Source organism: Hemiscyllium ocellatum, chromosome 2 (genome assembly GCF_020745735.1).
Source record: "Hemiscyllium ocellatum isolate sHemOce1 chromosome 2, sHemOce1.pat.X.cur, whole genome shotgun sequence".
NCBI lineage: Eukaryota > Metazoa > Chordata > Chondrichthyes > Orectolobiformes > Hemiscylliidae > Hemiscyllium > Hemiscyllium ocellatum.
Window position 1 is genome coordinate 134756592 of NC_083402.1, and position 12528 is coordinate 134769119.

A 12528-nucleotide genomic window follows, 5' to 3' on the forward strand; every position below is an offset into this window, starting at 1 on the left:
TAATCTTCAGTTCTACTTTCCTGCCTATAACCCGACGGGCTCTGTGGAGTTAGTACAACAGAAAGAAACTTCTTGTCTGAAGTTGAGTTTGAAAGGTCCATCTGAAATCACAAGCCCTTGGGTCGCTGCTCCCCCATTAGGTCAACGCCGAAAGCTAATGGCCTCAAACAAACCTGTTAGACTATAACTTGGTGTTGCATGACTTCTGACTCTGTCCAATCCAGTCCAAACCAGCATCTCCACACATGAAGTTAAGTTGGATACAGTGTCTCAGTTTATACATTGCAATATTATTATTGCAAAAAAAAAGAGAGATATGGATACGATTGACATGGTCCAAATTGTCCACGATGGCCAGATCTAGATCTAGTCCCATTTGCTAGCATTTGGCCCATATTCTTCTAAACCCTTCCTATTCATGTATCTATCCAGATGCCTTTTGAATGTTGTAATTGTATCAGCCTTCACCATTTACCCTGGCAGCTCATCCCATACATGCACCACCCTCTGTGCTAAAATGTTACCCTTTGGTCCCTTTTATATCTTTCCCCTGTCACCTTAAACCTATGCCCTCTAGATTTGGACTCCCCATCCAGGGAAAAAAAACATTGGCTATTCACCCTATCCATTGCCCCTCATGTTTTTATAGACCTTTGTAAGTTCACCCCTCAGCTTCTGATGCTCCAGGAAAAGTAGTCCCAGCCTAGTCAGCCTCTCTCTCCAACCCCATTAATGTCCTTGTAGTTGGTGAGAATAGAGCAATAAAAGATCTTTTTTAAAATTCTATCATTTGAATGTAATACTTGGAGTCTATATAGACCAAAGGTCATAAAAAGGATACAACTCTTACCAATCAGCTGAGCACACAGGTTAGCCAGGCTTTGTGACACCAGTGTGAAATAAATGACATCTGTTTAACTGAAATTAATGTTTTCATCAAAAGACAGTGAAACTAATCAGGCTTGAAGAAACCTTTTCTCCAATTTTAATTTGCATACATATGATAAGTTCCATATGTTGGAGATTAGAGACATCATCTACAACAGGATACAAGTTTGGATTTTGGTATGCAAAAATAATGTATTTCCAGGGAGCTGCATTCAATGGGATAGGTGAGACAGATTTGTGATTGGGACCAGCTGGGAAAAGGGCTGTTTCTGCCACCAGAAAGAAAAGTGCTCAGTGACAGAACTAATTAAAAAGAAACACTGTTAAATTGAACAACAATTGAAATGTTTATTTTGACAATGAGCAAACGACTGTGGTTTCAGGTTAAAGTGTAGACCTTAAATGAGCACTAATTACAGTAAAACCTAGATTCCTTTCATCTTTCTCGTTATGCACTGCACACTCCTTTTTCAACTTTGTGTCTACATGTGCATATTTGACAATGTATTTTATTATAGCTCACTGGTGAGCAGATAATAAAATTGCATTTTCTTTAATTTAAGAAAATCTTGCCATTGGCTCTATCTTGTTTATAGTGTACTAGTTCACTACATTTTAATTGGTGAGAGATACAGCCTTGTGTGAAAAAGCACATCAAATCTGTATTTTGGTCCACCAAGCAGGTTGTAAAGAGAGTGGTCAATTCACCCCTTCTCATCTGGTTGTTCCACTATTTATATACTGATAAAACACATTTCAACTCACTTTTACATTAATTGCCAGTTTCTCCTTTTGTTGTGAAAATCTCAACACAAGGAAAATAATCTCTCTAATTTGAGTGAATGTTTGGCATGTGATTCTGACAAAAACTAAAACGGTTTGATCTTTATGAAACCCAACGGCTGGAAAATACAAAAAGAAAATTTCCGTTGTTGGTTTTGACAGAATGGAGTCAATTTCAGAGCTAAATGTTTGTGCGTATACGAAGAATCATGTAATTCCTCTCAAGAATCTTGGAGCTAATTTTTCTCTGAGGAAGTGAGATTTGATGATGAATTAATTTCGGATTTCCATTGGATTCTGTCTGGTATCCTTGTTATTTAAAATTTACATCAGTAATCTGCCTGAAATTCTGCAAGTTGGCATATGCTGTTGACATTGTTTTCTTGTTTCTTTCCTGATCAATACAATCTCTCTGGTTAGCACTGCTGCCTCACAGCGCCAGGGACACAGGTTCGATTCCAGCTTGGTTGACTGTGTGTAATTTGCACATTCTCCCCATGTCTGCGTGGGTTTCCTCCAGGTGCTCCATTTTCCTCCCACAATCCAAAGATATGCAGGTTAGTTGAACTGGCCATGCCAAATTGCCCATAGTGTTCAGGAATGCGTAGGTTAGGTACATTAGTCAGGGGTATATGTAGAATAATAGGGTAAGGGAATGAGTCTGGGTGGGTTACTCCTTGGAGGGTTGGTGGGGACTTGTTGGGCCTAAAGGCCTGTTTCTATCGTAGGGATTCTATATTAAAAAAAATACAGCAAAACGAAGGAGCTGGTCATTGACTTGAGGAAGTGCAGTGAAGAGCATACCCTCGTCTGCCTCAATGGTGTTGAGGTGGAGATGGTCAAAAGCATCAAGATCCTGGAAGTGATGATGGCCAACAACCTGTCCTCGTCAACGCATGCAATGCTATAGTCAAGTAAGCAGAAAAATGTCTCTACTTCCTCAGGAGGCTAAGAAAATTCAGCATGTCCACGAGGACTCTTACCAATTCTTATAGATGTACCATAGAAAGCATTCTATATGGATGCATCACAACGTGATTTGTCAACTGCTCTTCCCAAGACTTACAAAGACTTGTGAACACAGCCCAGTCCATCACACAAATCAGCCTTCTTTCCATTGATTCCATACATACTTCCCGCTACCTCAGGAAAGCAACCAATATAATCCGTGGTTTATATTCCCTTCTACCCTCTTCCATTGGGCAGAAGATATAAAAGTTTGAAAATGTACAAGCAGATTCAAGAACAGCTTCTTCCTGACTGTTATCAGGCTTTTGAATGGACCTCTCAAATGTTAATTCTGATTTGTCTCTCTACACCTTCTCTGCGGTTATAACACTATATTCTGCACTGTGTTCCACTATCTTTATGCACTTTGAATGGTACAATCTGCCTGTACAGCAAGCAAAACAACGCTTTTCACTATATCTCAGTATATGTGACAACAATAAATCAACCAATCGAGAATTTGTCCATCACTAAAGAGATCCTGACCAGTGATTTACAGAAGACTTAATTTTACAGATGACAATTTTGGCCAAATCCACAAAAGTCTACCATTTTAACATTTCTTCTCAGGACCCTTCAAACAAACCAAATTCTGTAAGTCTTCCATTGTAGTACTAAGGTAAATCATTGCAAAACTCCCTTGTATTTTGCAGACATAATCAATTGCACCACATTGTATAGACACAACCTTTAAAACCTTGTGAAGGAACTAAAGAGTAGGGTCAACCTAATCCCGACTCGGACCAATGATATGGAGAGGTGGCACCCAAACCACTTGCACCCTACAAACTAGAACTCTCTGGCATGTTTGCACTTTAAATCCAAAAATGTCAACCTGAAATCTGCTATGAGATTTACATTGATTCAACCCAAGAAGAACAATTGGAGAGCAGTCACTGTTGGAATACAGAAAGTGCAGCAGGCATTTAACCCAAAGCCTGGCCTCACATAGTGTCCAATCTGTTTTGATTGTTTTGGAGTAAATATTGACCAAACTGCAGAAGAAAACTCCCACGCTCTTTTTATTATCCAATATTGCCCTGGGACTATTTTTCCCCCAGGGAAGCTGGCAATTTGATTCATCCATAAGATAGCAACTCAAACAGTGCAGAACTGCATTGGATTTGGACTTCGACACCCCTTCTAATAACTCAAGGGATCGCAGGACAAAGCTAGTAAACGGTAACTGGGATTAATCTGAGTTTTTTTTCTTGAAGTGGAGTGTGAACAGATTTAGGAATGGGCTTTTCAAATGAGTACTGAGTTTGGGACAGAAACTTCCTGAACACTGTTCAAAAAGGAGCAACAGCGCTGAATCTTTCTGGCTGATTGACGATATGGATTAAATTGTCGTTCTCATCGGTAATTATCCAAAGAAGTTCGAGTCCATTCATGTAAAAGTCCCAAAACAGGAGCTATATTATTTTTAAATAGCCATTGATGGGAATACCATGTCACGGAGGGGGGGGGGGGGGGGGAGGCAGAAACATAAATGAATCGCCTGGCGGAAAACTGTCCGCCCCTCTCAAGCACTTACTCGTTCCCTTTATCCTCGAAACGTGTGCCGCGTTTGACCTGACACTTCTTTCCTCGAAGAAGTACACCGATTTGGGGAGGCGAAGTGAGCCAGGGTTCCTTTCCCCCCCTTCAGCTTTGTCGCCGATGGTGCAGTCGCTACGGGGACAGCGCGGGAGAGAGAGTGTGTGTGTGTGTGTGTGTGAGCGCGCGCGTACACAGAGATTCGACGGCAGTTGGAGCGCGCTTAGCAGCCAGCTGCAGGTCCCCAGCAGCGGGCCGAGAGCTGAGCACGCGCCGTGGAACCGCTCGCGATTAGAACGTCCCCGGGAAGAGCACGCTCTTTATCCGTTGCCGCCAGCAGCAGCAGCAGCAAGAACAATAACAAGAAGCGGCCGCGGCCTTTCGCTGCAGCAGTGCAGGTTGGCGGTGTGAACTCCCAGTTCCATTCCTGTCCTTTTTTTTTCTCCACCCCCCCCCCCCCCAAACCCGAAGAGGCCATGGCTCGCGAGTATAAAGCCGGGGAGTTGATTTTCGCCAAGATGAAGGGTTACCCTCACTGGCCTGCCAGGGTGAGTGGGTGCATACATACGGGATGCAGGCGAAATGCAAATCCTGGGGTGGCCTGTGGCATCGCACTGTTCAAAACCATTTTTATTTTTTTCGCAATAAAAGCTGAACGGTCGGGTTTCTTAAACCAGCCTCTTTATGTGAGCCACTCGGATGCACGGTCAGAAGCAAACCTTTCGGGGGGTGGGGAGGAGGGCGAGAGTTCATTTGTGAGAGTTGCAGACTTTTTAAAGACAGTTTCACAGTGGACGTATCTTGCTCAGACCCAGTACACGCTTGCTGAGTGTCAGACACTAGTGAGGAGGGAGGCGGGGTGCTGGAATACATGAAAATCTCAGGTCGGCACGTGGAGTCTGGTTAACTTGCTATGCTACAGTTTAAATATTAAATGTTGAAATTGCTCTTTCCATTTGTCCAAACCATCGGCCACTTGTGTGTCCTGAAAAAAATTAGAAGCCACGGTGCAAAAGCAATAATACTTATTAATCTAATAAACCATTCTTTGTTTAACGTTCCTTTTGTATACTTCCTGAACGCTGTTACTTTAGAACATCGAGGTTACTGTATCCGTCTTTTGATTCACCTATTCTTGTCGCAGGAATATCAAGATAATCAAAACTGTTCCTGTGAAATATGTTACTTTTTATGGTACCACATCATACAGCACCGAAACAGACCCTTTGGTCCAACTAGTCCATGCTGACCATAATCCCAAACTAAACTAATCCCACTTGGTCCATATCCCTGCAAATATTTCTTATTCGTGTACTTATCCATATGTTTTTTTTAAAACATTATAACTATACCTGCATCCACCATCTCTGGAAGTTCATTTCACTCATCACCCATGCTGTGTACAAGAAAGGTTGCCGCTCATGTCTTTTTAAATCTTTCTCCTCTCACCTTTAAAAGTATGCCCCAGTCTTAAAACCCTCCACCCTAGGGGAAAGACACCTGCCATTCACCCTATCCGTACCTCTCAATCTCCTACGCTTCACTGAAAAAAAAGTTCCAGCCTCTCCTTGTAACTCAAGCCCTGCCTTCCCACCAACATCCTAGTAAATCTTTTATGAACCTTCTCCAGCTTAATAATAACCTTCATATAACAGGGCGATCAGAACTGGGCACAGTACCATGTTGCTTCAATTCCACTTTAAAGAGTTTAGCAGGTGGCATCACATACAAAAATACTGATAACTAGTCCTAACGATGGATGTGTATTGAATTAATGAGTGCAAATGTACTGTTGTGTAACAGTTTAGGAATTGAGGACACAAAGAACGATAAAATATTGTGGGTTTGTTGAGTATTGTTTAACAATATTGATTGAAGAGCTTAGCATGTACTGAAGGTTAATTCTCTTTCATTGGCAGATCTGAGAATTTTAAATTGCATTCCCTAATTCCCAAAAAGATGACTTCTGTTCTGCTTAACCAATGGTAACATTACTTTCACCATATACTATTTGCTGTATAATCTTTTGTCCCAAAGTATCCTGAACTGGGACCTACTAGTTACTTCAGACTTTAGAAATTATGTGTATTAAACTTTACAAACTTAGTGATGCCCCAGAAACATGTCCCCTGCAAAATATACTCTAATTTCAGTCTGATTTATTCTGGATTTAAAAAATATATTTTGATGCCTCTTAAACCTGAGTCATCCACCATCCAAAAAGGCAAGGGCAGTGTTTGCTTGGTATACCATCATCTCCAAGTTGCACACTATCTAGATTTGGACATGCATTGCTATTCGTTCATCGTCACTAGGTGAAACTCCTGGAACTCCCTATCTTCGCTATATGTACTGTACCAGTTCAAAGACTAAAAGGCCCACCAGTAAAGGCCATGTTGGTGATGCCTATTTCTCAAAAAAGGTCTCTTGCAAGTCTCTAACCATTTTGGACTTGGAACTTACAACAAGAAAAAGTAATTTTTTTCTGGCTCCAGTTGATGTCCAGCAATCTTAAAGATAACTTTTTATTCTGTTTTTCTGTGTTAATAGTTCCTTCCTTTGTGGCATTGAAATACTTATTCCTTGGAGATTAAAATATTTGAGCTTGGGAATTTTTGAGAATTGATATTGGGAGGGGAATCTTATTCCATAAATGTCCAATTGCAATCAGGGCTAAAAAACTCATGACTGGCTCAGAAATATCTGATCTGTAATTCTTGCATAGTTATTTTGTTTCTTTTCCTTTAAGTGCTTGTGGATAAAGCACTTTTTGAGTTGCATCAAACATTCGAGTAACAAGTTTGTGATAAAATAATGTGAGACATCAATGATAACAGTTTGTGAAATGATATTTAAGGAAAATGCCTATTGTTCCTTCAGATTGATGATTTTGCCGACGGCGCAGTAAAGTCTTCAACAAATAAATATCCCATTTTCTTCTTTGGAACTCATGAGACGTAAGTAATGACTCTTGAAATTGTTTACAGAAATTGTTTTGAAATCTTTACTGTCGGGGCAGCATTCACAGCAACATATGGATTTAAGAGTTTAGAAGACTGAGAGGGGATCTGATTGAGACATATAAGATTATTAAAGGATTGGACACTCTGGAGGCAGGAAACATGTTTCCGCTAATGGGTGAGTGCCGAACCAGAGGACACAGCTTAAAAATATGGGGTAGACCATCTAGGACAGGTGAGGAGAAACTTCTTCACCCAAAGAGTGGTGGCTGTGTGGAATGCTCTGCCCCAGAGGGCAGTGGAGGCCCAGTCTCTGGATTCATTTAAGAAAGAGTTGGATCGAGCTCTCAAGGATAGTGGAATCAAGGGTTATGGAGATAAGGCAGGAAGAGGATACTGATTAAGAATGATCAGCCATGATCATATTGAATGGTGGTGCAGGCTCGAAGGGCAGAAAGGCCTACTCTTGCACCTATTGTCTATTGTCTAAGAGGGAAATTAATCACCTTGCTTTACACATGGATGTATCTTTATTGTTAAGCTTGGTGTTTTCCGTAAAACCAAATGCTTCACATCAACCTTTGCTCAAGTAACAACGATATGATGACACAAGTGATTTAGTACATCATCTAGGATGATACTTGTTGTGCTGTCTGTGGGTTGAGACATTAAACTGAACTTCTCTCTACCCCCTTGAGTGAATTTGCTGATGTTATGAAAGATGCTAATATAAATGTAGGTTCCTAATCTTTTTTTTAAATCTAAAATAAATCTTTTGTACACATTTCACAGTACCCCCTGATTAACTTTGTTTAGCTTTTTTAAGTCTTAGTGGAAATATTTATTACTGAATAGTTAGAGACTTTTCTGTTCATGGCAGATAGGCAGTTTAGTTGTTGTAACATTTAATAAAGGTGATCCAAGGCTGTGAGAAGCATTTGTACTCCAATACCGATGAATTGGTAAAGAAAGAAAGGTTTAAAACCTTTAATTTGGTGCTTTTCAGACATCAGAGTTGCTTTACAGCTAATGAAGTACTGTTAAGATGAGTGAGTATCAGAAAACTGGCTATACTAATGCAAGAATGATAAGGATAGCCCCATGGTTGTCTTTGATTAGCAGTGCTGGGTCTTTTATGCTTATGAGAGGGCCATATAAGTTTAAATTAATGCCTTATACAAAATGTGATACACTTTCGGTCAAGTCTGGAGTTTGAACCCACCACTTTCTGATCCTGAAGTGGGAGTTCTACTGCTTAGCCACTGGTGACTCCCCAATCTTTTAAAACGAGAACAGTCATAGGATATGTATGTGGGAATAACTAGTTGCCTACAATTCCTTGTCATTTGTGAATTTCATGTTGTACAGTTTTATATCAGTATAAAGGTAGTTTTGCAGTTACAGAACTGTGGTTCAGTGGTTGAACCGCAGGTACTTGTAGAAGATGTATCTCTGACCTACAGATTGTTGAAGTGAAGCTTAACTTTTCAAAATCTTTTTAGTGCCTACCTGGGTCCACGAGACATTTATCCATATGAAGAAAACAAGGAAAAGTATGGGAAGCCCAACAAGAGAAAAGGTTTCAACGAGGGACTGTGGGAAGTTGAAAATAACCCAACGGTTAAATTTCTTGGACAAGTGAGTTTAGCAATGTTATAAAATATAAGAACAAGCAACAGGAGATAGGCTTGACGAAGCTTGCTTTTATCAAAGTATGCCATTTGAGTTACAGCGTAAGAATATTCTGAGTGAATGGTCAACCCAGTCTGACACATGAACGAGGAGATAATCTCATTGGCTACAATCTATATTCCCCCACTGACCTTTTACCCTCTCACTTAACAAAAATCTATCTGCCTCTACCTTAGGAATATTCAAAGGTTCTGTTTCCAGCGTTTTCTTGGGAAGAGAGTTCCAAAGACTTGGGACTCTGATCAAAAAAAACTGTTTTGTCTGTTTTAAATGGGCATGCTGTCTTTGAAACATGTCCTGCCCCCTCCAAAACTTTCCAAAGAGTAAACATCCTCTTCCCATCTGCTCTGTCAAGACCCCTCAGGATCTTGTGCTACAGTCAAGTCCCTGTTAACTTTTCTGATCTTTGGTTAATACCACTCTGTCCAGCCTGTTCTCAAAAGATGACTTACAAATTCCAGATACTCATCTAGTCAATGTTCTTTGAACTGCTCCTTGTAGATTTACATTCTTCCTTAAATAAGGGGATCAATTCTGTACATCACATGTGACTTCTTACCAGTGCCCTCTATTATTGGAGTGTGGTCTTCTTAATTCTGTACTTAATTCTTTTTGCAGTAATTGCGTATAAGCCTTTTGTAATTCATGCAGTAAGACATGCAGGTCCTTTTACATTGCGACTCTACAATCTCTTCTCCATTTAGGCAATGTTTTATTCATCCTGCCAAAATGGACAGTCTCACCTTTTTCCATGTTATGCCACAGCTTAACTGATATTTCTGTGCACATACATGGACAGACACGAATGTAAACTATCTATATTTTTTTCTTTAGCCTCCTTATTGTCCTACCTATCTTTCTGTTGTCAGCAAATTTCGCAACCAAGCCTTTGGTACTTACATCCAAACCATTTGTATAAGTGATAAACAGCTGAGGTCACAGCACTGATTCTTGTGGCATACCACTTGTTCTCTTCTGCCAATCTGAAAAAGACTAATTCATGCTGACTGTTTGCTTCATGTTTGCCAACCAATCTTCTAACCATGCCAATATGCCAGCCCTACTCTGAGCTTTTATTTTCTGCAATAAATTTTGATGAGGCAATTTTAAGTGCCTTTTGGAAATTTAAGTATGATACATCCACCACTTCCCTGTTATTCACAACAGTTAACTTCCTTAACATACTCCAGTAGATTGGTTAAATATTTTATTAAACTACGTTGACTTTGTCAAATTGTCTAAACTTGTGTATGTGCCAGAACATGTAGGTGCAGAAGTAAGCAATTCAGATTGGGTCTGCTTACAATTCAATGACTGATCAGGTAGTCCTCAACACCACTTTCCTGCCTTCCCGAAGATTATTAATTCCCCTACTAATTAAAATTGCTATCTCAACCTTTTAATATTTTTAATGAATCAGCCTCCACAGCTTCTGAGGTAAAGAATTTCTCAGATTCACTACCCTCTGAGAGAAGGAATTCCTCCTCCTCTCTCTCCTCGTTGACCTTTTTCTCTTGAGATTCTGCTCTGTCCTAGTCTACCACTGAGAGGAAACAACCTCTCTGCATATGTAAGACCCTGAAGAATATTGTATGTTTCTGTATGGTAGCCTCTTGTTGTTCTAAACTCCACTGAATGTAGATTCAAACGCCAGTCTTCTGCTTATAAGACAATCCTTCATACCTGGGATCAATCCAGTGGACTCTGGACTGTTTCCAATGCCAGTCTAACTTTGCTTAGATAGTGGGACCAAAACTGTTGCCAATGTTCCAGGTGTGATCTAACTACTGTTTTGTATAGGTTTAGCAGGACTTTATTATTTTTATTCTCCATTCCCTTCAAAATAAAGGCCAGCGTCCCATTTGCCGCCTTTATTACCGGCTGAATTTGAATGCTGGCTTTTTGTGCTTAGTGCAGAAAATGTGTTGCTGGAAAAGCGCTGCAGGTCAGGCAGCATCCAAGGAGCAGGAGAATCAACGTTTCGGGCATGAGCCCTTCCTGAAGAAGGGCTCATGCCCGAAACGTTGATTCTCCTGCTCCTTGGATGCTGCCTGACCTGCTGTGCTTTTCCAGCAACACATTTTCAGCTCTGATCTCCAGCATCTGCAGTCCTCACTTTCTCTTTTTTTGTGCTTAATGGTGGAAGACTCCCAAATACCTCAAACTGCAGAAAACTGAAGCATATTCTCCATTTAAATAATGTTCAGCCTCTATTGTTTCTGCCAAAGTGCACAACCTCACATTTTCCCACATTATATTTCATCTGCCAAGTTTTTGCTCACTTGCTTAGCCTTTCTATATCTCTCTGCAGACTCTTTGTGCCATCCTTATCACTTGCCTTCCCATCTATTTTTGCGCCACCCTGTAGCTTCTAATATTTTCCTTGTGAAAGAAATTAAGTTAACTGGTTTGTGGTGTTCTGCTTTCTGCCCCTCCTTACGTCTTGAATAAACTTGAGACCATAAGACACAGGAGTGGAAGTAAGGCCATTCGGCCCATCGAGTCCACTCCACCATTCAGTCATGGCTGATGGGCATTTCAACTCCACTTACCAGCATTCTCCTCGTAGCCTTTAATTCCTTGTGACATCAAGAATTTATCAATCTCTGCCATGAAGACATTTAGCGTCCCGGCCTCCACTGCACTCTGCGGCAATGAATTCCACAGGCCCACCACTCTCTGGCTGAAGAAATGTCTCCTCATTTCTGTTCTGAATTGACCCTCTCCCCTAATTCCAAGGCTGTGTCCACGGGTCCTAGTCTCCTCGCCTAACGGAAACAATTTCCTAGCGTCCACTCTTTCCAAGCCATGTATTATCTTGTAAGTTTCTATGAATTCTCCCCTTACTCTTTTACTCCAGTGAATACAATCCCAGGATCCTCAGCCGTTCCTCGTATGTTAGACCAACCATTCCAGGGATCATCCGTGTGAATCTCCGCTGGACACATTCCAGTGCCAGAATGTCCTTCCTGAGGTGTGGGGACCAAAACTGGACACAGTACTCCAAATGGGACCTAACCAGAGCTTTATAAAGTCTCAGTAGCACAACGGTGCTTTTATATTCCAACCCTCTTGAGATAAATGACAACATTGCATTCGCTTTCTTAATCACGGACTCAACCTGCATGTTTACCTTTAGAGAATCCTCGACTAGCACTCCCAGATCCATTTGTACTTTGGCTTTACGAATTTTCTTACCGTTTAGAAAGTAGTCTATGCTTTTATTTTTTTTCCAAAGTGCAAAACCTCGCATTTGCTCATGTTGAATTCCATCAGCCTGGACCACTCTCCCAAACTGTCTAGATCCTTCTGCAGCCTCCCCACTTCCTCAGTACTACCTGCCTGTCCACCTAACTTCGTATCATCGGCAAACTTCGCTAGAATGTCCCCAGTCTTTTCATCCAGATCATTAATATATAATGTGAAAACTTGTTAGCTTTGCTATGTTCTGATCTAATGGAACCTTCTCAGAATCTAGGGAGTTTTGGATAGTTAAAACTCAGTGCATCAACTACCTCTCTTGCTACTTTTTAAGACCCCAAGATGAAATTCATCAATACATGTCAGCCCGTAGGCCAGTAGTTTATTCAGGACCACTTCTCTGGTAGCCATAATTTTACTGAGCCTCTCCCTCCCATTTCTGAATTTACTGCTATTT

At 40.8% G+C, this 12528-nt stretch overlaps 1 protein-coding gene across 1 annotated transcript in view; it reads left to right on the top strand.

Annotated features, from left to right (window-relative positions):
• The first annotated feature begins 4416 nt into the window (after positions 1-4416).
• psip1a (PC4 and SFRS1 interacting protein 1a) overlaps positions 4417-12528 on the top strand; it is a 35940-nt gene continuing 27828 nt past the window's right edge. The window contains exons 1-3 of the mRNA XM_060840375.1: positions 4417-4766; positions 7099-7175; positions 8681-8816. Coding sequence (XP_060696358.1) covers positions 4695-4766; positions 7099-7175; positions 8681-8816 — 285 coding nt within the window. The 5' untranslated portion in view covers positions 4417-4694. The remainder of the gene's footprint in view (positions 4767-7098; positions 7176-8680; positions 8817-12528) is intronic.